This window comes from Tyto alba, unplaced genomic scaffold (assembly GCF_018691265.1).
Source record: "Tyto alba isolate M040663 unplaced genomic scaffold, T.alba_DEE_v4.0 Super-Scaffold_14, whole genome shotgun sequence".
In the NCBI taxonomy this organism is placed as follows: Eukaryota; Metazoa; Chordata; class Aves; order Strigiformes; family Tytonidae; genus Tyto; species Tyto alba.
The window spans coordinates 44883126-44909880 of record NW_024881276.1 but is presented as its reverse complement, the minus strand read 5'-3'; the positions used below and the strand labels follow the sequence as shown (position 1 = coordinate 44909880).

Genomic DNA, 26755 nt, shown 5'->3' with positions numbered 1-26755 from the left:
AAGATGTCTGTAGTCCAGTTAGTTACACAATGGTATCAACCACTTGTATTTGGTAGTTTGCTGTACCTTTGTCATTGTATAAAGTTCTTTAGATTGCACTGTCAACTAAACATGAATGCAGGACAGATGTAAGTGGTCAGAAATATTCACTACCATTTCACTTATGTGGATTTTGAGGGTCAAAGCTATGCATTTTTATCAGACTTATCATCTTTCAACCCAAGTGAGATCAGTGCCTAAGAACAGGCAAGGGACTGCATGTTGAAGTGTTTTGTTTCAAAGGTACTACTCCTGAGATTCCTAGCTGTTTTAGAAAGCATTCCTGATTTAATAATTCTTCATTTTTTAGCAAAGTAACTTAATACTGTAATTCTTTATTTTTTGAACTAAAAGATGATAGGGTATGATATATCTGTCTTTCTGGAGGTTTTGTGTGTATGTATACCACTACTCAATTCATCTTACTAATGACCTTTGGGAAGACAAAATGAGAGGTTGGATAGAGTATTTCGGAGAAGCATCCTGCAATACCACTAATGTTAATGCTAGTTAACATGAAGTATTTCTGATGATCTGTAGACAGATGTGTCATCTTGGCTGTTTTAGTTCTGCCGTATCTTAAGCACTGATTCTTTCCATCTATTAACAGCTTTCCCCCTTTTTGAAGACACAAATAAATGTGTACTGTAGGAGTTAATATTCTCCAAAATTGACATATTCTCAAAATCAAAAATAGCTTGTTGTGAAAAATTGGATAGCTAACTTAGGGGGAAAAAAATCAAGTTCCACATATTTAACTTTAGGATTGTTAATCAGGATATATGAAAGAAAATGAATATTTTCTCAGAGATTAAAAGCAAATCCAGTCTTTCTGAAAATCAGTGGGTTTTGTTCATTTCAGTTCTGAGGGAAATGAAAGACTGGTAGAACTGACTGGAATTTGGCATAATGAGAGCAAATTCTGAAATGCCTTTTCAGAGCAGTTTTGTTATCTTGCCATGTAGTTTCTCCAGTACTCCAATAGACACTAGGGAAGACTGTTGATAATACTGAATAGTTCTAAATTATGATTTGAGGATGCTAAATTCTGACTATTTGTAACTTTGTACATGAAAAATTTGATTCATATGCTCAAATAAAGGCATCGCTCCAGTGAAGTGGCACAAGGCTTGCACAGAATGATTAATTATGTCCAATATTTAAAACTAATCTCTCATTACTTTTGTCTCTCCACTCAGAAGTTCTTTTTTTTTCCATTTCTGTCATTTGGGATGGAGAAAAAGACAGATACAACACTTGTGTCATGAAAAATTATTGCACGATTCAGTAACATAGCACATAAAGGAACAGTAACTGACAGATGCATAGGAATTACTGTGCCAGATTAGACTAATGGTGCACATAGTTCAGTACCTTTTATCCTCGAAATAGACAGTTCTAGATGTCTGTGCACCCAGAACTAATGGGTTTTCACCTCAGCATTCAGTAAAACTGCAGCCAGCTCTGTGACAGTCCCTCTGCAGTGTCTGTCATTCAAGGAAAATACAGAACAGGCTTTTCAACAAAAACAGGCATTGTTTCACATCACTGCTAGTTCTGGGACATCGTGAGTCTGATGCACTGTGTTTGCTTGTGGTTGCTCAGGTGTTTCACTGTCTTTGCACATCCAGTAGGAGCTCATACATCTTACCTTCAGTTTTATGTCTAAGATTCTCAGTGGTATCACTCCTCTTTAATTAGCTGGAAGGGCATGCCAAAAGTTCTGGGCATCTAACAGGCTTCCTTCTTTGCTTCTGTACCCTCTGTCATTTTGCACATCAAGCATTCTGAGGTTGCTGATACATCCCAACCTTCATCTTGGTAGAGTAATGGGCCGTAGCTGCCAGTTACATTGTTCTGATGCAGTTTTAATGTTTAAATATTTAATTAAAGAAACTGCTAATGCCTCTTGTGTTTAAGAAATATGTCTAACATGTAAAATTTAAAAGAAAAAAAAATGAATGGGAGCTGGCAAAAACGCAGAGTAAGGAATAAACTTTGTGGTCCATTGGACAATATATAAAGTCAGATTCAGTTGCCTTGCCAGAGTCTTTTCACATAACAGATCATAAGCACTGTTTTTTGTTCTAAGCTCAAAGAAGAGATGGCATTTGGGGAAGGCTCTCTCTTATGCATAGCTTGAGGGAAAGAATGAGGTGTTCTGCAACGTGTTGTTCCAATTCTGTCTTTAAATGTGTGGCAAACTGTGCTGTTGCCAACTCTGTAGGGAAAGCGAGTGTGGGTCGGGGTGGACGAGGGGGTAAATTTCATTTCAAGGGCTGATCTCTAAACAGTTCTCCAAGGTAAGGAGTGGGAGCCGAATGTTCAGTTGCAAGGGGACTCTTTTGACTCTGCATAGTAAAATTGCTTATTAAATTACAGTCAAGAAAAAATCAGGTGATGGACACTATTCAGCTGGCAGCATACAGAAAAAAAAAAAAAAAGGCTGAATTCTAATTATTTGCATAGCAGTGTTAGGGTTCTTTTACTATGTGAAAATAAAATTAGCTTATCACTGATGTTATTAATAAATGCATGAGATGAGTCAGAAGTACAGTTTGGTCCTAACATCCCTTCTGCCCCTTTCCCCCAGCCCCCAAGAGAGAATAACCTAAAAGCAAAATGGGCTTGCATAAGGGCTTTCTCATACTGGGAGCTGTGACAGATTTCATTACTACAGTAGCAAAATGTACATGATTTATAAATTATCTTAATTTGAAGGTGAAGCATTGTATAAATATTAAGTATTGCATTTATTATTTCCCCAGTTAGATCAAAATATAAAAAGACATGTCCAATATCAGTAACACTGTTTATTACTCTAATCAGAAAGAGGAAATATATTTTCAGCTATTCTAAACTTTATGTGTTATTTTATTATGCATGAGCAGCTATTACTGCTGTTCAGTCATACACATCTCTTCAGGTAGTCATATTGCAATCTCTGCCTTCTGAATGGCTTTAAAATAAATAAACCAACTTTTTTACATAAAAATATATTCTGCAAACATAATTAAGTATTGAAATTTACATTTTTATGAATAGAACATCTTCATACATAGGATGAATCCATTGTAAAAGTTGTAGCGGTTTTGCTTCACTTTGTCATTAGAGCAAGCAGAAAATAATTTTATTTTACATTACAACACTGAACACATCTTATGCCCTTGAACATGAACTGCCTTGAATTTTGTTAAGACTGTGTTCTTCATTCTCATTTTCACACTCAATGAGCCACTACTGTTTCAGGCCAAAAGGGATCAGTCAGTAAAGCTGTATCATGAAACTAGTTGTAGAGTCTAATCAGATTCTTTAAAACTCATTTATATCTACCCAACGGTCACAAATCTAGCTGCAAATGCTGCTCAATATGTGACCTCTTTTTTGAGTATAATTTGGGAATACATAATCAGATTTATGAAAAGAAAACACTTTTAAAAATAATTTTCCTATTATGTAATCCATATTATGTTACAAACATTAAAAGTAAAAGCTATAAATATCCAAATGCCTTTTATTTGCATGTATAGGTTTGTGTTCTCCCTAAAAGTAGATATTTAATTATTAACATAAGACTTTTCATTAAAAATTTAAAAATAATAAATTATTAATAAAACCCTCTAAATTAGAAATATAATCTCTTAGTAAATTTGTTGATTCATCAGTTTGCCTTGATAAACAAAGCCCTACAGTAACAACCATCTAAACTGGTAGACTTTTTTTCCTGCCATCTCCTGAAATCTGTGATAAGGAAATAAAATATGGAATTTTTCTTTTGCATCCTCCCTTGAATGCTGGTCTGGCACTCCAGTACGTATCTCAAGTGGACATAAAGCAAAAGGCATTAAGGGGGATTGCTTGGTAAGACAAGGTTCAGAGAGTGAACTCTTTTGTTGGAACAAATGTCTCACCTTCTAGTTCATTTGTCAGCCGGGACTGATCGGCTGCTGCTGAGGAAGGGTGCTTAGGGTTGGCAGGGCAGTGTCTCTTGTGATATGGATCAGCACGACTGTTGTTTGCCTTTTTTAAACTGCATATGTCCAAGTCCAAAGGAGGAGTTAAATGCCTACCATGACCCTGTGACTTAGGCCAGAAAACTATTGATTGTCTCCAAAAATCTGCAGAAGCCAGGAATCCAAGGATGGGAATACATAAATTTGGCAATAAAATGTTTAAAAACAAAAGACTAAACATGATCCAGTAAAAAGGATAAAGCCCGTAACTCTGTGGTGTGAGGAGATATTTTGAACTATACTCTGCAGTTAGACCCTAAAACTATCAGTTTCTCAGAGGGCATATCCTTTTTTGGTTGGACAGCCCAGTGTACATTTGGAGTACTGAATATCTAAATATTCCACTGCCACACGAAGCTTGGACTCACATATCCCACCAAAACGTCATTGCAACCAGACCATGAGATCAAACACCAAGTGCTCTCATCCAATTTGTTTAGATGGTTTAACTGTTTCCTCGGGAAGAGACAAGAAGTTAGGCTGGTCTTTCCTTGGGGAATGTCTTATCACAAATCTCCTTTGTCACCCTATTTCTTCATTCTCATACCCAAAAGCATTTGTAATTGCTTCCCAAGTGTAACAGCTGTACCAGGAAGGGACCAAGATCATCACACCCTGCCGTGCTGGCGAAGGGAGGCTCAGAGATGGTAGCACATGGGGTGTAAAGTCCTTTTCATCTCTGACATGCCAGAGGAATGATCTGACCACCAAGTTATTGGATTAAGAAAAGGAGGTAGAGGAGGTGCTTGGGCAAAAATACAAAATAAAGTATTACCTTTACCTTACTACTGCTAAAATCAGTAAGTGTTTTGCCACTGACTTCAACCACAACTGAGCAAGCAAAGGCTTTAAAAAAGCAGCTGCAAAAAATGTAACATCATACCAAGGACATCTTGGCGACTGTCATGCAACATAAATGTTAACCATACATTTTTCTTCAGCAGGTGAGACTGTGATGAGAAGTTAGCTTACTGGCACATCACCACAGACACAGAGATCTGCTTTTGAATGCTTTTTTGGTAGAACAAGCACCATCTCAGTTAGTTGAAGTCAGGCCTCAACAACTTGCAGACAATTTTTTATATATTCAAAGTAAATTAACAAAAATTTACATACTTGTTTTTAACTGTGGCTTCTCTTCAGTTGCCAAATGGATGCTCTAGTTCATTTCTTCTTTTGTGTCTGTCAGAAATACAATTATGATGCTGAGCACAATCTGTCAGTGCTTGTTGAAAGCAACTACTGCTAAGTGAGCTCGGCTCTACTGACTGCATCCTTCTACCATCTAGTGGCACCTTAAGCATACTGCTCTCTCTACTTCTTTAGAGTTAAATGGAGAATGATAATAAACGTATACTTTTGAAAAGAGAAATGTATCTGGAGAAGAAATACTTTGTTCTGAAATGGAAAAGTAGTTTTCAGACATAAACTATTTATGGAAGAATAGAAGAGATTCAATACTTTAAACTATTGATGTCAGAGAAAAGTTTTGCATCCTGTGGTCTTGTAATGAGTAAGTCAGATTTGTTGATTGAATTCTTACACATTTTTTTTCTGGCAGCATTTGGATTTTAGGTTGAAAGCTGCAGAATTAAACCATTCAACATCCTAAGGAAATGCCTATGAGAAACACACTCAGTTTGCTGTTTACCTGGATATTTAAAGAGCACAACAGAAATTAAAAGAGATTATCAACAGTAAAGAATAATGGAAAGCCTATAGTTTCCTTTCTGCTTATGCAATTTTATTAAGTGCTTTTGGTGTTCCATTTTGCAATAGATGTGTCTGTTTCATTTAAGGAAAAAGAGTTTAAATGTCAATGTACTAGGAATTTCAAGACTGGGGTGCTTTCAATCAAAAGGCATGTTCTGACTAATTATGTGACTGAACAAACATGAATCATCTAAAATGCTTTGTGGTCTTTGAACTGAGTTTTGTTTTCATAAAGTGCTGGTTTTGGTCAATTAGACTACAAATTAAACCAAATATTTATCAAACTCTAAAAAAGGTATATTTCTTCCTTCCCTTTTGCAGCAAATTGACAAGGCCAATTGACAGAAGACAGAATGTAGAACCTCAGCATCCAGGATATTCTTTTCTTTTCTTTTCTTTTAAACATGTGCTATACTTTATTCTGGTTATATTGACAAGTTTTCAACATATTTTCCAGGGTGGAAAAATCCCCATAAGGTGGACTGCTCCTGAAGCTATAGCTTACCGGAAGTTCTCTTCAGCAAGCGATGCATGGAGCTATGGGATTGTAATGTGGGAGGTGATGTCGTATGGTGAGAGACCATACTGGGAGATGTCCAACCAGGATGTAAGTACTGCATAGCACTAATCAGCAAGTTGTTGAAATGTTCCTTCAAAATATTTGTCACTCCCTGCCCTGCTTTGCTTTCTCATTCACTTTCTAGGCTGGAACCTCAACCTATTTAAATCGACATAACTCTATCAACTTCAATGGGCCAGTTAGTTTATGCAACCTTAAGACTTGGCCCTCTATAGCCAAAACCTTGGCTAGATTCCTCCTATGGACTAAAGATATATTTAAAAGAGTCATAGCCACCTTGCCAGGTTCGAATGCTTGGGTATATATGTGGCTTTCATCCAAATCCCTGGGAATCTGCATCAGATATGCAAGTTGATGCAGTTCTCAGTTAAGATATAAATCAAAACCTAAGGGAATACTGGAAGTCTGATGATAATGTTGACCCATTATCTCCAGTACAGTCTGACAGTGCCCTTCAATGGGCATACATGGTTAAATTCTAAAAGAGTTAAGATGCCATGAGAAATGTATTTGCCAATTCTCCTTTCTAAGAATCAAATGCATTCTGTTTAACTTTAAAAATATGCATAGGCTTAACCACAGTGCAGGACAGTAGTCCTCCCTCATGACAGTTATGTTTTCCTCTGGCTTTTTTACAAAAGTGGACAAATAAGCCTTCCCAGTTAAAAAAAAAAAAAAAAAACAAAACACATATGCTCCTACTAAAACTGAAAGCTTGTTCTAGAAACTGAAGCATGGGAAAGAGGAAATGCTTTTCTCTCCACCACAATTTAAATTTTCACTAATTCTCTTGTTTGATGGATCCCCATGACAGCTCAAACTGGTATACTCGGTCTTCACACCAGCCATCAATCTCTATGTCAAAATGCAGAATTTCAACCAACTCATCTTAACCTCTCTCATATATGTGCCTAGAATACCTCTGTATTGCTTCTGAATAGTTGACGAGACTTTTCCCAGATGGCTGTTTTTATATTGTAGCTAAGTTATTCAGCTGTTCAAGTCTGGTTGCTTTTAAGTCTGATCAGTCATTTGGGGATAAGGATTTGAGAGAGATTTTCATTAAAAAAAAAAACATAATTTCAGAGTGCTTCAGGAAGACAAAAAAAAAAAAAAAAAAAAAAGAAAAAAAAAGAAAAGAACAACCAAAACCACCTAAAACAGAAAACACTAGAAGAACTAATAAAGCCTTATTTCCTTTGGATTTGTACTGTACAGCCTCATCAATTCTATAATCCTACTTCTCTCCAGCATTTGTCTTGTGAGCTTACCCTTCGGAATTAGAACAACCCTGCTGTAGATCATTCTCCCCTGACAACGCCTACAGCCACCACCCCCACTCCACACATCTACCTGCCAGCAGCCCAGCCCCCTGCTGTGCTTCTTAATTAACACCTGGCTCGGGATGATACATGCTGTGCCTGGTTTTGAGCTATGCTTCTGTTGATGGACCAGGCAGTGGTAGCTGGTTGCCCATCTGAAGAGAACAAGCAACCACTGAGCTGAGATAGATCTTTTCTCTTCAGTGGAGACATTATTTTGGCGCTATCAGAGCTATAAACACATCATGGATCTACTGTGAAAAAAGTTGGTAAGCCCGGTAGGCTGAGTTCTGTTTCCCACAGCTAGCAATCTGTTGGCATTTGAGATGTCCTGCAGTAATGAAGACCTCCACATGCAGCTGACAGAGGACATGCAGGAGACCTGAGTCCTTCTGGAGCAACAACTGATGTCTAGTCAGGTTACCTAGGGAGTTCAAAATCAGACACCTGAGCTTAGACAACTGAATTAAGTTTTGTTTTGTTTTGTTTTTTTTTTTTTTGCTGAGGCACAGTGTGAAATCCTCTGTGTACAGATTTCTCATATATTTAAGTCTTTGTCCTACAACCAACTTTATGCCCCTGACCAGCTGTTCATTCTTACACAACTTGTTTAATTTGATTGAAGTGAGACAGTGAGTTCAAAGTTAATAAAAGAGAATGAGCAAGCAGACTCCAACTAACAGTATGAGTACCCCAGCCTCAGTACCTGGCCTTAACTGAGAGCCACTTAGCAGCTCCTGAACTGCCACAGCTTACAAAAACAAATTTAAGGCAAACTGCCATTGTTGTCTTTAAAAAAGCCGCATTGTAGGATGTGGTGTTTTAGGAGCTGACTGCGAAGTTGTTGGGACATTGCTTCAGCCTTGCAATCGCAGAGGGTGCTATTCTTGATCTAACCTTCCATTCAGAAGCAAAGCTGAACACAACCATGGCAATATGAGCTGGGTCATCATTAGTATGCTGTTGCAAAACCTGACCACTCTGCATTGCATGGAATGCACTTTGTATCAAAATGCAGGTATATATAGCCTCAAATTTTCTGCCTTCCCAAACTAATAGATGCAATGGTTAGTTTCACTGTGAGCCTTCTTTTAACTAGAGATTGAACAAAACAAGGAACTGGGAAAAATGTACTAGAAATTCACTGAAGCACACAACAGCAGAGGTTGAGTGACCTTCCAAGACTTAGTCCAGCCCCCCTGCTCAAGCAGGGTCAGCTAAAACAGTTTGCTCAGTTCCATCTGTGATCAGGTTTTGAGTATCTCCAAGGACAGAGACTCTACAAGCTCTCTGGGCAACTTGTGCCACTGCTCAGTCATATGCACAATAGAAAAGTTTTTTCTTACATTTTGATGGAATTTTATGGTTTTGCCCATTGGGGCACAAACCTGTCCACTCAACGCTTTCTGAGCAGTAAGTACAATGCCCGCATGTGCATTTACAAGCAAGGCTCACTGGGCAGTTACTTTTTCTCTTCCACCCCCATTAGCACTGCCTGGTTGAGGGACTGCACTGTCAGAAATGCAGCCTCAGCTCTCAGTCCTTCCTGCTGTTGCCCCTGTCAGTTGCCACTGGCACATCCTCAGAACATATTGTGGGCAGTAGTCTTCTGCTTGGTGTTCCTCACTGTGTAATTGGTATTTAATTTCTCCCTTCCCTCTGCGGCACCCCATTCATGGTTAGTGCTTTTAAGAGATTAAAGAAGCCCACGAAGCCAGGTACTTCTGAACAAAGTGGGCCCTAGCATGGTGCCTGGCTTCTGTGCAGTGCCGGTGTTTCCAACTGCAATGTCATCTCTTTGTAACTTTGCTTCTGCCCCTCATCTTGCCACTCTGCTTATCTAGATGCAGGTGATGGGCAGCTGGTGATGACTGCAGCTCAAGGAGGTGGCGGGAGGAAGATGCCTCTTTGCTGTATCATCATGTCTCACTGTCATATGATCCTGTGCTACAACATGGGGAATTTCAATCTCTATTCCAGTTCTGAGTGATTTCATCTGGTGTTGGGTCAAGTTTCTACGAAGAACCCAACTGCCATAATCTCTTTTACTTCTCCTGTAATCATAATCCTCCTCACATCGGCTCCCAATACCAGCCCACCTCTTGACTCTCCCACGGCTGTAACTGCTAACTGGGAAGTGGGGGGGAGAGAGACTTTCTATTAAGTCCATTCGGCCCCACTATTCACCTCCTGGGAAGAGGATTTTAATGTCTGGTAGGACCCTCATGTAGAGTTCAAGTCACCAGGTGAGAGTAGTGCACAACACAGACCTTCATTCCAGCTGCCTCTCCCTTTCGTTGACGCTGGCTTCAGCCTGTCCTCTCACCCTCTATCAGACCCTACGACATAACTATTGGCAGCCATGCCAGCAGTGCGAATTCATAAAGTGACTCCTCCACTTAGAGTATATTAAATATTTTGCTACAACATGAAGATAGCAACCTTTAACTAATCCTACATCCAAAATAGAAGTATCTGTTAATACAGAATAACGATGTGGGCCCTGTGGATGCTGCTTATGCTAATGATGCTGACACCTGGGCTTTTCCCTGTGGTTCAGCAATGCCCAGCACAAAGGACTCCTTTGCTCTGGAGCCCTACCCACAGGCTTTCAGTGCTAAAATGTTAACAGTGAGCACCTGTGATCTTCTCAATACATTTAGTGTCTCTAAATGTCATTGGGAAATTTCAAGTTATTAGACATACTGTAAAGCTTACTCTGCTGGATATTGGGACATTTTTGTTAGTACAATAAATTACCCTGAATTCACCTGAGCTTAATTTGCAGAAATAATAGGACTTTCCCAAAGGTCAGTGATACTGTACATACGGCAGGGAAAGTAACAGAGAGGGGTGTGAAAAAAACAGATTCATAAAAGACACATTATGCAAACAACAGGTAATAAGGTATTGCATAAGTATAATCAGAGGTTCTGCTACAACAAAATGTCTGGCAACATTAACATTACACCACTTACTGTGTTTCAATCATAATAAAACTCTCCTCTAGTTAACAATAAAATATTTGCTGAATTGGGTGGGGTTTTGTAAAGTACCAAAAGTTTTCCAAGTCTAAACTCCACAGAGCTAGGTCTATTTTTTCACATTCAATCTTACAAATCGCTCTTCTAATTAAAAAACTTTGGGAGATTAATTCACTTTTTTAGACGACAGCTGACTGATGTTTTGAGTGGCTGCCAGTTAAGCGTTCATCTCTTGCATGCATAACATAGAAACCAACGATATGCCGATGCATACCCAAAGGGAGGCAAGGCTAGGAGAGGCAAGCTCAGTGCTGTCCAACGTGGTGCTTATTTGCCATGCGAAAACATCTTCAGTCAGATGAACAGGGGGGCTGAGCTAAGTCTATGGAGGGTCTCCTGTCCAGCCCCTCAGTCACAGCAATCGACTCACGAGGATCCAGCACAGATAGCACAGAGCCCAAGCAGATGCTAAGAGAAATGTCCAACTGATACCTGCCACCTAAGTAAACCAGGTCGGATTTTCAGAGACTACAACTTTTCAGAGGTACCCATCAGATCACTGCAAGCCAGAGACTCAACGCCTCCGCAAGTCTAACATCCTTTATATTCCTAAGCAGGGATTTGGAAGCTGAACTTTAGGCAACTGAGTTTGAAAATGCCTCTCATAAATGTTTTAATACTGTACACGGTATAATGTAGAGGCTTAAAAATGTTATTAACTTTGAGAAATGTTCTTGTTTAAGTAAATAACCATTTTATTATTATGGTAAGTCACTTCCGACCTGTGTTGGTGCTGATTAATGCACTTCTCAGATGTGTGGCAGGCACCAGAGGTGTCCATTAATTAGGGCTGCTGCACAGTCTGTCATGTCTTATTGCTTAATTAATAAACATTAGCTAAGATATTGAACTTTCCAAGGAAACTAGTGTACTGATGAACAGATTGTGCTAAGAGCCTGGCTTGCTAATGCTCATGTGAGGAAAGGAAGATTTATATTCCATGCATTTGGTTTGTAGAACAGCTGTGAATGAAGTCTACTGGGACACCTGTTAGAAGCCACTGTATAAATTAGTGCACATTTCAGAACTACAGTATTTAAAAAAAAAAAAAAAAAAGAATAAATATTTAATGGATTGTAATCAATATGCAAGAAAACTACTGCAGCAAACAGAATAAAAGTCCTTACACTTATGAAAGTTTCTTGTCATTGTAAAGGTAACTTACCCTAATATAGTTCTTTCAACCCACAGATATCAAAACACTTGCCAGGCACCTGGGAATGGCTCCAGACCATGAGGTGTGAGCAGCTGCTTCTCCCTCCTGGTAGATTTTTCAGATGTCAGCAGGACACAGGGACAACGTCCCTCTGGACTTTCTTCTGTCTCAGTCTCATTAAAAAATCTGTCAGTTAACTTTAGAAAGCAAAAATCTATGTTACTGTTAATAATGAAACTATCAGAAAGATTACATCTTAATTTTCAGATGCTGTTTTTGCCAGTTTCAAATGATTTTGAAACTAAATATGCATAAATCTTATAAAAGTCCATAAATATTTTTCAGATCATTTTGGTATCATAATAAATATTTAATATTAACTCTGTCTTCAACCTTTACAGCTATGTCTGATGTCAAACAAGAATGATAAAATGTATTTAACAGGCTCCAGTGTTTAATATCATCTGTGTACAAAAATATATAAAAAGAATGGTCCCCTTTATAAAAATAAAAGCCCGAGCATTAAAAATCATGGAAATAATTAGCTTTTAACTGTAAAAAAACTAGACAGCAGTAATAAACCTTTTTGTTAGCAGACTCAGGGCTTCATTTGTATAGAAACGAAGCTAATGTTCCTGTTCTTTCGAGCTGAAATTGATGGGGCCATTGATTTGCTGGTGTGGAAAGAGTTACACCAATTGCTAGAGCTGTCGCTATATCCTTCTTCTAGATACAGACATTCAAAAAATTTAATGATTAATGTGGTGATTCATCAGCCTTAAACTAGCAAGGAAAAAGGCATTTAGAAGATATTAACATGTATAATCTTCACATTATATAATATATAATTTTATATTAACAATAAAAATTTAATAATTCTTCCCTTTTAGGTATATGTATATCTCATTTCTCTGATTAGGTATAGGTGCTATGCAAGTAGCAGAGCAGGAACTATAATAAATAAATAAATAAATAAATAAATAGCTCTAATCCTTCCTTTGAGACTTGATTCCCATTGCAGTATTAGACTCTTGCTTCTTAGTCTCTAAAAATAATACTTGCCTCACAAGGGACACTAATGAAGCAATATTTGCAGTTTACTTTTAAAATGTGCTGGTATTAATGAGAAATTATAATTATCCCAGCACCAGCTGGCATTTCTCTTCATACTGAAATGTTCCTTTTGAATAAGAGACGAAACAAAATGCACTGTAACTTCTTTTTCAAAGATATGGTAAAATAGAGTGTGTCAGAGAAAATACAATGTCTGGAAAACTAGTTGCTTTTGTTTTTTTTCCCTGAATAAATTATTTCAGGAAAACCTCATCAGCTCTCTATTGTTGTGTTGAGCAAATGCTATACTTGTAGAGAAGTTTTCCCTTTGCCTTAAAAACAAAATAATTTTCATAAATTCATCATTTGCAACAAGTACAGTTAAATGTAAATGCTTACATCTGCATTTCTGGGCTGCTAAATATTGCTTCTTCAGTGACAAGTATCAACTTAGCTATACCCCACACTGTAACAAGTACCTATCTTTTATGAAGCCGCTTTTGACAAACTGCTTGAGATATGTGAGTTTTGACAGTTTTGTGAATAAAATTTCATGTGTGTGGGGTTGAATTGCACCCATCCTGAGTCTGTAGCAGGAGCAATCTGGGGGGCATATTCATCGTTAGGAGGCAAGGGTTTGGAGGAAATACTTCTCTGGCGATCTGATGGTATTTTTTTCTCTAGCAGCCATTTTGGCAGCCTGGATTTCAGGCCACTGAAGTAAACCCCAGGGAGATAAACAAGTAGCCAGGAAGGCAGGTGGAAGGATTATCATACTGACATAGCATTCACTCCTAGATATCACCTCTGTATGTGTGTGGCCAGTCCTGTCTGCACATATATGATCTGTCAATACTCACGGGTGCATAATTCAGAGATCCCTATGGCAAGTAACACTGCTTTTGGAGCAGCCTGTACTTCCCAGTGCTGTTGCCGATGGGTCTGAAACTTATCCCATGCAAATCCAGTTCCCTGCCATGTTGCAAACACTTGGTTTTCATGCATAGGTGTTTCTGACAGGATACAAGAGGGCTATACACTGTAGGACCAAGACATCTCACTTTATAAAACTCATACACCCAGCTGTATACAGCTACAAGAGTCTTGTTCCACCTTCCACTGTGCCATGAAGGGGAACTAAGGTCCTAACGTAGCTTCATTACTCTTATTTATTTGCATAACACTTGCAGCATAAGCATTAGACATTGCTAAACAGAACCAACAACATTAATTCAGAATTCAAAAAGAGAACGAGGATATATTCCAGGATAATAAGGTTGAATATATTGAAGCTACAGCTAGTGCTATAAAACACTGATTTGCTGTAAACAGTTTAATGTACCCCCTTCCAGCTGCATTAATATGTCTGCAGCATGTACATACATTTGTGTGAAAATGATACATGTCTCCTTAAAGCAGAGTGTGTATAAATGCATTAGGTATGTTTCTCATAAGTGCCCTGTGTTATTATAAATATTGTGTACAATCATTTCTACTTTACAGAACATTTAGCATCGGTTGGATTTTTATGTGGAAGGGTTATGTGTGTGTGGTAGGGTTGGGATTTTTCCTAGCTTTGTTTTTGATCAACCATCTATTATCTTTCCATTCTTTTATATACAATAAATCATGACTATGTCATTTCTATCATCATCCCCACTGCTACCACCACTCACTGTAGAACCTAGTAACCTTTCCTCCTGCTTTTTAAATCCTACATAGAATGAATCCAGCCAGCTTTTCATGGACCTTACCTACTTTTGCTACCTCCTATCATGCAGGGCTACTAATGTCCTTTTCAGACAATGTTTTTTGTTACCAGTGTTACTAAAAGCAAGCCTCCCTTCAACTCTGAACAAGTGTAATTTTTCATACATGTGATTTATCTGTGACATCAGATCTGTTTCTTTCCAAATCCTAACCAAGCACATTTTCCACATCTGCTGAATCTGAAAGTTTTACTCACTTTAGGGTATACGGTAACACCAGAATTTTATTAACTTTTGTGTGATCATACACAGATTGGACATCCCAGTTTCTGAGAGGGGCTGTTAAAAATAATGTTGTGCTTTGCTGTAACTCAGGATGTGAGACACTGTCTGAATTAATTATACTCAAATGATCAGCAGAAACATATTATCTCCAAGTAAATTTGCCAGGTGCTGCAATGGGCATTTGTAGTACTTGATTATATCGTGACATTGACTAACACTTTGTCAGGATGCACATATTAGAGCATCCCAGTATTCAGTGGCCATACAAAGCTAGTTTTTGGTGCTGTGACAACAACAGTACAGCATCAACCTGAAGTGGATTAAAAAGACAGTGATACTGGTTCTTTCTTCTCCTCCTCCTTTCTTGGCTGTTTGAAGAGGATGGCCAGAGAGCTTAAAAAAGTGCCTGCTGTGTTTCATATGCCTACAAAAAAGTTTGCATCTCCTCTGGTCACACTCCTGCCAGTCACCATTCCCCAAGTAAAGCCCCAGCAGTACATAAAGTGAGGGTGGCTGTGCCATTAATTGTTATCACTGCTTTTTAATTGTCAACTTTACACTGTCTTTTGCCATTTAACACCCAGTAATCATATGCATTGTACTTCTTTAGGTTATACTGTCTATTGAAGAAGGATACAGGCTCCCAGCTCCCATGGGCTGCCCAGCTTCTCTTCACCAACTAATGCTTCACTGCTGGCAAAAGGAGAGGAACCACCGTCCAAAATTCAGTGACATTGTCAGCTTCCTAGACAAACTGATCCGCAATCCGAGCACCCTTCATACCTTAGTGGAGGACGTACTTGTGTAAGACTCTTTTCAGTACTTTTTCTGTATAACGCATGGTGGCTGTCATTAGATGTTTTAGGGCATTAAGTATGGGTGGGAGAAAGCTGCAAAGTTCTGAATTCACGAATTTATAGGGGCTCGAGTAACTTTAAGCCTCTTTTAAGTTTGATTTATGGTTAATACACTGTTGTTTAAAGACTTTTTTTCTCACGTCATGATTATATCAGATATTTTTCTTTTTTTGGTCTGAGCTGTGTTTGTGCACTGTCCATCCTTAATCTTTGTGAATCTCTGTAAATTTTTTTTTTTGGTGCTTCTCCATGTTTGTTTTCTCTTTGTAATTTTTTTCCCTATTCAACATACTGTCTTTCCATCTGACAGTGCTCAAGCAATTTCTGAACTGCCTTGGAGTATTTTCCTGCAGAAAGCAGTTGTGTCTTCGGTTGCTAAATCTTTATTTATCTGCAGAAGAATAGCAGTAATGACCAAATAAGAGATTATGCTATTACAATTCCACAACAAACTCTTGCCCAAAGTTTTTTCCTTTAATCATATTACAGAAATTAATGTAGCCACAGGAGAAACAGGGCTATGGTAGAAGAACTTGTCAATTTTTATAGGCTTGTTGATCCAAGCTGTCCCTGGATATCAGCTGAAATCAGTGAAGGTCCAGGTGACCTCACTCTCTTTATTAGCTGAAATTCACCTTAAGATAAAGGAGCTTTCATGGAGACTCTCGGGGCTTACAAAGGATTCCCAAGGCCTGGGTGGGTCTTGCTGAGAACCTCAGTGGGTAAGAGGGGTTTTTATGTGGTTTGGAGAAGGGTTGAGCAACAAGCTAAAGACTAAGACTGAGATTAGTATCTTTCTGTGAGAGAGGCTGAATGGAGAGGTTACTAGGAAAACCTAGATTAAGGCTATAGCCATTCATCTACCACAAACTAGTGGGGCTTTTGTGATTTAGCGCCCGTGCACTAGAGTTAGTGGCCTATATGTGCATGTAAATATATATATGACTTGCTACTTGTATATGGGTCATTTTAATTAGCATCAGAGTAATGCATTTTTATTTATTCTTATTTTAAGACATTACTTAAGATCTAAAAATTTATGCCTGCTTACACGCTTCTTAAGCTCACCTGCTTGGGAAAGTTTTTCCATTCATTTGGGAATGTTTGATGCAGTCAATCTGATTACTGTGTTACAGTTAAATTATGAGGTCAGCAGTTATTCTATAGAATCATACAATCACAGAGTAATTTAGGTTGGAAAGGACCCTAGTAGGTCTTTAATTGAGGTTTGTACTTAACAGTGTTTTCCTGTCCTTCAGTTTCTCTCTATATCATTTTGATAATATGAATGAAAATCAGTGTGTTTAATGTATTTGAGTATGTGTGGTTGAAGCTCAGTATGCTAAGATACTAGGGTGTGTTGCTTCCTACGTTATACATAAGTCGTGTTACATTTGTTAACGTTGGCTGGCTTTTGCTGTATAAATTTTCATTTTAAATAAATTATATCTTTCTCCTAAAGGCTATCATAAAGCTTTTATAAACAGCAGTGTGCTTTTTCAGGGTCCTGCTCCTACAGTTTCTATACACAAAATGTACAAAGTCAGTGGAAAATGTGAGCCCTCAACAGTGTGGTACACAACAGAAGAGTGAAAATATAAGCCCCAAAATTGGAGTATTTTTTTATTATCTTTCTGTTTCAGTTGTGATAATTTTAGGGAAAAGAACTGAAACAGAAATGTGACTAAAGTAACTCCTTCATTTTTATTTGAAATTCTGTGTAAAAGCAAAGATATAAAATGTTATTCTTTTTGCTTCTTTTAAGGTTAGTTTTAGGTTTTTAACACTGTAATAAATACATCAAAAAAATTATTGTGTAAGTAGTGTGTCTTGGCAGACTGACATGATTTGTAAATTTTAGACAATGGGTTGAAGAGATCCTTCCATTAAGATCTGACTTTTACTGCTCAGGCTCCTCTCTCATTCCTTCTGCCTTTTAATAAAAACAATGTTTACCGGAGTAAATTGAGTGTCATATTTTGTACTGCCTTGGTAATGTTTGCATTTCATTTTTACAGAATGCCAGATTCACCTGGTGAAGTTCCAGAATATCCTTTGTTTGTTTCAGTCAGTGACTGGCTGGACTCCATAAAAATGGGTCAGTATAAAAATAACTTCATGGCAGCAGGTTTCACAACTTTGGATATGGTTTCAAGAATGAGTATTGAGTAAGTATGTAATCTATTATCCCTATAGTGATTAATCAATCTGAATTTGTTTAGATGCTGCAGCGGTGTAATTATCATGATGTATGAAACAGTGTTTTCATTTCCTTTCCTACCTAAGCTAATAAAAGACAAATACTGTTTTTTAGCAAAACAACACAGGAGAAAGATATGATTAAGAGACACAGAACTGATAGTTTCATTCCGTCACTATACCAAACACTACCAAAGGTCAGGCAGTGAGCATCCTTAAATGTTTCTTGGGGAACCAGTTTTAATCTAGACCACTGAAATCAGTGGCAAAACATCATCAAGCCCATATCAGTCCTCATGAGGAAGTTGTTCCCTATCTTGCTGCCCTTCTTCAGCGATCTCTGACACTACTCGATCTTTTTTTGAAATGAAAACCCCAATGAAATCCATACTTGAGCAAACTATGGATTAATATGGTGGCATAATATTACAATCTATTTTGTTCTCTATTCCCTTCCTGCAAATTCCTAATCTTTTATTTGATGCTGGGACTGACTGTATTAATAATGGTAATTGTCAGTTAAGATTCATTAATTTTACAGGTGAAGTTAGGACTGGTTTTCTCCCATGTGTATCAGTTTACATTCACCCACGTTGAATTTAATCTGCTTCTTTATGGCATAGTCACCTTGTCTTATAAGATCCTTCTAAAAGTCTTCAAGGTTGGCCCTTGCCCTTACTACCCTGAACAATTTAGTCTCACCAACTGACTTTTTCACCTCTGTGCTCACTTCTTTTTCCAGACCATTTACTGATTTGTTGAGCAGTAAGGTTCACCATTATCCCAGCACGGGTCCCTACAGATTTCTATGGATGACTAAATTGTAAAATCTGACAATTTACTCCTATCCTCCTATCTTTAAAGCAGTTATTTAGTCACACAAAGACCTTCTTATATCACAGATCCTTATTTTCCTTATAAAGCTTTGATGAGGAATCTTTTCTAAAGCTTTTGGAAATCCAGGTGGAGTATATCAAATGAATTGCGTTCATCAGTATGTATGCTGACCTCTCCATTGGAAACAAGTGACTTTGCAAAGAGAAGTCCTGCTTTATAAAAGCCAGGGTGGCTCAAGTAGATCATTCATCCAAGCATACAATAATTCTCTGCTTTACTGTAGTTTCTATTATGCCCTATAATGATTTCAGGCTCACAGGCATCCCCTGGAAACTTTATTTTGTTTCACACCACTCACCATGCCTCAGGCACCAAGATATTCTTAAGCACGTGCAACACAACTGATAACTCCCTCTCTTACCTCATGTTGGCAATTCCACTATTTTATCCTTAAGCTCTTTAAAAACTCTTGGCTAAATATAGTCTTGTTCTGGGGGTGGATTGTTGCTCATTTTTTCAGTTTGTCCTATAACCTCTCCTGCCATCACTTCAGACAGATCCTCTGCCAAGTCCCCCATAAAGGTTCTGGAATGGGAGTCGCTTCAATTTTTTATGCAGTGAATGTTGACTCAAATAATTGGTTTAATCTTCCAACAGTTGCCAGTCTTTCAGTGTTCTGTTTTACCCAAATCTTTGTTAGACTCCACAGAGCCTCTGGCAGGCTTCTTATACCCAGCAAGTTTTCAAAAAGGCTTCTTATGAGTTTTATTGAGTGTCTTTATTCTGGTTGTTCCTCAAGTTCTTTTTTAGCCTGCCTTACTCTGTTTTTGCAAATAATATGTCTAAGGTTATCATTCTTTCTACTTTCTTTAGATACCACTTTTGCTTTTTGAAAGATACCTTCATTCTTCAAATAACCTGTCACCCTAGGCCTGCTGGCTTCTTTCTGAGCTTTATCAGGCCTTCCTTGATAAGTATTAAGCATTGTTCTTGCATTTCTAATACCACTTCCCCCCATAAAGGTTTATTCTTTTAGCTGACTCTTTATCTTCCAAGATGCTCCATATTTTTGCATAGTCCCTGCTGACCTTACATGTTGTGTATCCTCCCCCATGTGGATGTTAAGACTAAGTACATAATAGTTGCTGCTATCCAGTGGCTCTTCAGCTGGAGGATACAGAGGCAGTTATCTTGAACTGCAAATCTGAAACTCATAAAGGTCATGCCTCATCCCCTGAGCTCCTTTACTAGCTATATTGTCAAACATTTTTTGAGGATAGCATAGACATTGCCTGTTTAGATATGTCCCGGTGTGGGATTTGCACAATTGACAAGGCATATCTGGTTTCCTGCCCTCACCACCTCTGTGATCCTTCTCAGCATCTTGCAGTCGGTGATGTTTAGAGAACAAAAAAACTAGTGGATTGTGCTGAATGCTGAGGGGGTGTTGACTTAATTCCTGCCAAAAAGTCAAGGTCCATGGGTGAGCTACCTGCTCTGAGGTACAGGTCTAGATGAGATGAAGGAAACCAGGAGGGAAATCTGGGTCAGGCTGGAAGATTCACTGCTATTCTGATCTTTAGACCATCTCTCACCACCGTTCCCTGAATCATCAGAAGCACATCCCCTCTTATTTCTGCCTCAGGACTGCAAGAATGAGTGTATCAGCTCTGTTCCTTTGCAAGTATGAGTGGGAAACATTTGCTACTGACACTTTACTAAATATGGGCTACTAGAATCTACCTCTCAAATTCTTCCTCAAGATTTGGAAAAATTACTTGACTGATAGTTTCACAAAAGATACTGGTGCTCTAAATACAAAATTCTTTTTTTTTTTTTTTTTCTTAAATGGCTGTCTTTAAAAATTTGGAATTCACAGGTGCAGAAAACTTGAACATTTGCAGATTTCTTGTATGTCCCATTCAGGAAGGTGAACTGTCCTGAAGAAGAACAATTCATCATATATTTATACTCTTTTGTGTACAAGAGGCTTTACTATACTTGCGTCCAAGATTAAACTTTTTATCTTGCAGTGACATTAGAAGAATTGGAGTTGTACTCATTGGACACCAGAGACGAATAGTCAGCAGTTTACAGACATTGCGGTTACACATGATGCACATACAGGAGAAAGGATTTCATGTATGAAAGTACTAGAATCAACTGTGTTTTGTGCCTCAGCGTTTCTAAAATGGAAAAATACTCTCATTCTTCCCTTCTGCTCTTCCCAACTTCGAGAACTGCAGTTTCCTGTCCAGACTATAAAAGTACTTCTATGTTAATGCTTCCAAACTGGATTTTTTAATCGCACTGCATAGCTCCTCCACCAGTTATCTGCCGATAAAATCCTGGCCTACTCCAAGACTCTTGCTGCACATTGATGAATAACTCAGCATGGATGTGTAACTTTATATAACAGTATTTGGGAAACTTTCATGAACTTACTTGAAAGTAATAATCTATTTGGCCTGGTGTGGCTTCTTTATTGATGTACTTAGAGTTTGCTGGTAGATCAAAAAGTATTTGACTTTTTCATGTTCTGTGACCATGTAACTTCCAATACCAAATGTGCAATCAAAAAGAAGTTTGACATAAATATTTATTTTATCTCTTAATTAAATCCAAATGTATGGGTCCTATTGTTATTTTATAATAGTTTGAATGCTGGTAAGATGGTGCCTCAAAATATTAGTATTGTTTGCAGAAATGCCTGATGATTTTATGTAGCGAGTTTGCATTGTGTGAATAATTAGGAGGGTAGTGAGAGAAATCTGTTTGAAATCTTAAGGTCATTGATTTTGAATTACTTTAGCACTTGACACTTTTTATGCTTTAAATTTTAGATTAGGTTGGAAAACTTGTTCATCCTTGGGATTCTTCACCACTCCAGACTTTTTTTTTTTTTTTTTTTTTTTTTTTTTTGGTAATACTCAGCATTTGCTTCTACTAGGTGGCAAATATTCACTGGAAAACTGGTTGTAATGTTTCCATAACCACATGTAAAACATGGTTTTCAGCTATACTGTGGCCACATAGACTTCAAAAAGCTTTCTGTTCTGAAAACGCAGGCCTCTGCTGCTTGAACTAAGCAGAATTTCCACCAGTGATAGTAGACGTGAGGGGGCCAGCCATCAGTGGGGTGATGTGCTTATTCCCATGGGAGCAGGCTGGCCATACCATCCTCCAGTTGAGGGCAGTGGTACAACAGCCAACTAATGATGGAAGCTACATGCTGCGATATTCAGTTATCCTGTACAGAGGCAGAAAAGGAGATGTAGGACAGCAGTGTAATAATATGTTGCCTTGAGTCTACTTCTAACTGCTTTTAGAAATAAAAAGCAGACTCTGCTGAAATGGAGCTCTGGTTACTAGGGGCCAGATCTTCATTTAGTACAGATACCTAAATAATATCGAAGACAATTACCTTTAGAACTCTTCAATAGCCATATTTACATGCAAGATAATGTCTGCAAAGGCCTAACATAATATTTGTACCTCTCAAAGACTTGCAGCTTTCATGTTTTATTCAGACAACTTACATAGACATGCTGGGCTACATTTCCAAACTTCTGCATGGGGTATGTGCTACTGGGAACAGGGTAACAAGCACATATCTGTGTGCTGCAGAAGTCATGCACAGATATACATGCATGTCACATGTAAACTGGATGCAGATGCTTTTAATTTATATATAGTTTGGAGGAAGTTTTTGAGTTACATGGCATTCCCATATACTCAAGCATTACAACCCTTCCACTAAAAAGTGCATTTGGGTAATTAGTATAATATATGTGTATATCAAAATGAACTAACTACTTTATGTAATCAAAATGATATTTACTGCTTAATTTACAGCTTGTAAATCATAATGTATTTCCTAATTCTTGGAAGAGGCTGCCGTTGTATACCATTGGCGAAGAAGGAAAATCAGAAAACAACTCAGAAAATATTATGCTTCCAACCAGTTCACAGAGTAAGACATGCTAGGCCCGATTCACTGTTGTCATTTCGTGTTGGAATAACTGCATTAATTTAAGCAGGATAACAGTAGTGCACTAAGTAAATTTTCCTTTCTTTCATTAAAAAACCAAACAAACAACAAAAAAAAAGCAGAACAGATTTAACCAAGGAACAAGTTTGCTAAAGATCAGGATTCACTAGTGTTCTACAATGCCAATTTGATGAGATTGTTTAAAGAGGGGCAGCTTCAGTCCTGTTCTAGCTATAAAGATAATTTTGCCAGCATGAGTAGTCCCACTGAACTCAGTAGGACTCTAAAAGCATGTGTGTTTTGGAGGATCACAGGCCTTCAATGGGGAAAAAAAGCATTTGTTCTTTTATGTGACTGTTACTTGAAAAAATCTGCCCCAATTCTGCATCTGAATAATTTTGTGGTAAAGGTTCTCTTATAGAAAGAAAATCATACTTACCTGAAGCCTTCTTAAAAAATACTATCATCACAGAGTAATCTAAAAGTTGATTTTCCTTTAACATGTTATCCATTTTGCCTGTCATTGCTTCCGTGGCCAATAACATGACATCTGTGGAAGGAGCCTCTCTCACAATTAAATACATTACCGAGGAGGTATGAGTCTGTTATTTGTTAACGGGGTTTCAAAATTATTTGTAACTAATCTAGACCTTGTATGTGCACTTTTAAATTATCCTTTGCATGTTTTTTCATCCCCAGTAATGTGGATGCAGAGCAGCATGTTACATGCACACAACTTGGATGTATTTAATGGAAATTAATTTCCAAATTTATCACACTACTGAAAATATATTTTCAATAGAACAAATATAACAATAATAAAACATTTATTAATCAGATATATTTTTTATATAAACAAGATTTGGGGTAACCAAAAAGGAAAGAACAAGGGATTCTTTGGGTGAGGATATTTATTAAAAATATTGTAAATCCATGAATTTGTAGGCTTAGCGCTTGGGGTTTTGTTGTTGTTGTGGTGCAATATGACACTTTTATAATAGTTATCTTGATCGAATTTACATTTTCCCCATTTTGGAAACATTTTATTTGTTCTTGCTTCAATTCTAAGCCTACTCTTGGTTTGTGGTTTGTTGGTTTGGGTTTTTGGGGGTGGGAAGTAAGGGGGTGTGTTTGCCTAATTTTTTCATTTAAAAACAAACAAAAAAACCTAGATGTTATTTTTCAAATGTGAGCTTAATTCTGTGCAGGCCACAAATGTACATGTAAAATTAAGAGTAACTTTCTTTATTACAGGGGATACTTTCTTCAGGTGAAAAATAGCTCTACTCAGTTATCCTCCACATTGCAGTGTGCAGTTAGAGTTTAAATTTAACAAATTTAAGCAAATCTAATAGGCTGTTTTTGAGAATCTGGTCCACATTGCAGAGTGCTTCATGACTAAAAGTACTCATTGAAAATTCACAAAATAAAGGGTATATGATAGGCAAGCCAAAACAAACAAACAAACAAACAAAACAAAACAAAACAAAAAAAACACCAAAAAAGTATTAAAATGTGGACATAAGGAAATAGTTCTAAGTTATTTACAAGTCATATCCTTACGCAGTTTTCTCACAGATCTGATTGTCATTAATCTAGAATAAAATCAACCCATCTGTACTGTGATCACTACTCGTGTATCACTTAAGCCTCCAAAACATAGCTTAAATGAGGGCCTTGACTGCTGAGCCAGGACCAGGTTAATGTCTCTTGGACCACAAGTGCCCTGCCCCAGCAGTCCCTCACGTGCCAACCACGGTGCTTCCAAAGTTGACTGGCAAGCAACTTGCATGTCCATGCTGCCAAGTGGGGTGGTCATCTAGCATGGAAACCTCAATCTGTCCCCACTTGTCAGTCAGAGCCCTGAGACCTACTGGGAGGAATTCTTCTCACCTAATTTTGGAGGTCTGCATCTAAGGTTCCCTCTTCATCGATGAAGAGAAGTGGGCCCTGGGGAATGTCAGTCATCTGACAAATGTAATTATTTGCTTCTAGGTTAGATGAATTGTGTCAAAGAAGCACCAGTCCCTATGCATTCAAAGAGATCAAAATCACTGGCTCATATCCAGGCATCTGTGTTTGGTCAGATGAATCTCAAGCCTTGACTGTATCCAGTTCTTATGCTAAACTGGTGAAAAAGAGAGGATCTTGTCCATAATGCTGGTGTTAAAATTTGAACAAGTAACAGCAGAAGGTTTAGGTTTTGCTCACGAGGTCTTTGCATATTGGAATTACTAAGAAGAAATGGGACTCCATGAGGTGAAAGGAAGTGAATTGAGCTTTGTAATTTACATTTTTTTAAAAACAGAAGTTACCCTTTTTGTTTCCCATGAGTGTAAATTCACTGTCTGTCCAATAAAAGCTTAGCCGTGTGCTATGCTTTAAGACATTAGCCAAGACTTTTCAGCATAAGGCAATCCTTTATCTGCAAACAGTATACTCAACAACAAATTCAAACAAATAAGTTGCTCTGAAAAAAACATTTTGTGTCCAGAATTGTATCATGTATTAGCTGGATTATTCTGACATGGAACTCACAGACTGTAGTACTTTGATTTTTCTGTAATTTAAAACTGACAATCCTTTTCCATTTTTTATATAATAAGTCTAATACTGGGCTCCATCAATTTCTTTTTCAATGCAGATTCATACAGGATCCAAAGGTGGGTCTTAAGTAGCGCACACATGCCCTTTAGTCAGTTGCAGTAAAGATTTACTACGTGGAATAGCTGGGATGAGAGAAGCCTGGAAGGACTGTACTAACCACGGCAATTTCCATGTTAGAATGACCCCATGGGACCATAACAGCCAACAAGGTAAAGCAGCATAGAACATAGTTCAACTTGTACTGAAGACCAGTTGCTAAATTTCAGCTGGCCTCATTGCAACTGAAGCATGTATTTAGCTGTTTTCACTCAGTTGATGGAATGGTTCTGTGGGACACATTCTGGCAGCTGAGAATTTCTCTTATGAACACAAGGTACCTTTAACTACCCTGTCATGGGCTCAGTTCATCTTAGAATATGTCCCACAAAGAGTAGAAAGGAGGACTTGCTTCTAATCCAGTCCAACACATGTTTTAGAGTAACAAAAGTTACAGTCATAATAAAAAGCCTGTCTTCCATTGCGTCTTCTAGGAAAAGAATTAAAACCAGATATGCTTCACTTATGGCATTTGCACATGGTTGAAGAGCACTGTATTCTGTTAAACAGTATTCTTCCAGAATACCCTTGTTCACTAACTGTAACTGATCTTTTCTAAATAAATGACAAAGATCATATTTTTTTTTTCTTTTTATAATGGTACTATTATTTTGGGGGAGTGAAGGAAAGATGTGTTGGGCTGGGATCACACTTCATAGGACAATGATCCTGAAAATCTCCTGGAGTGACAAATGAATCAGCACTGAAAGAAAAAAAAAAAAAAAACTAAATCCTACAGTAAGGTGAAAAAGGAAGAACTGTCCATATTGTGCTAAGGAGCTCTAACATAAGAGTTGCGTAAGACAGTTTAAGGCACTTACAGCTCACAGATATCTTCTCCCATCATATATTGTATTTAGTAGTGCACACTGCTCATCTATGAGTGCTGTGATTATATGTAGTTCCTCAGATTATGGACCAGGATATGTTGAGCACATTATGGATATAAAATATTTGCCTGTATGTACACAAATAATTGTAAACATAATGTATGTCATAATGTCTGAGATTTTTCAAATCTACAGAATTAATTACCTAACTCCCAATAACACTAAAGGGATTGATCTGCTCCATTGGCTTTTAACATTTTTAATGACATTGCACTGTATGTGCATAGTAGTTTCCAAACTTCCTTGGCTTGTTATCTCAAAATGGACAGCCTCTCTTTTCCTCTACAGGCAGAAAAAAAACGTTTTCAAACTGCCCTACAGAAAGCTGCCTGGTCACCTGCTGCTGACCTTTCTACTGCCTGCT

General features: G+C 37.8%; 1 protein-coding gene across 5 annotated transcripts in view; it reads left to right on the top strand.

Moving 5' to 3' along the window:
* The window catches only part of LOC104357209 (ephrin type-A receptor 6), a 508448-nt gene extending 484846 nt beyond the window's left edge, over window positions 1-23602 (top strand). For all 5 annotated transcript variants that reach the window (XM_042788830.1, XM_042788826.1, XM_042788827.1 and 2 more), the window contains 4 exons: window positions 6223-6372; window positions 15525-15718; window positions 17790-17939; window positions 20841-23602. In XM_042788830.1, coding sequence (XP_042644764.1) covers window positions 6223-6372; window positions 15525-15718; window positions 17790-17939; window positions 20841-20955 — 609 coding nt within the window. In that variant the 3' untranslated portion in view covers window positions 20956-23602. The remainder of the gene's footprint in view (window positions 1-6222; window positions 6373-15524; window positions 15719-17789; window positions 17940-20840) is intronic.
* Window positions 23603-26755: the final 3153 nt, after the last annotated feature.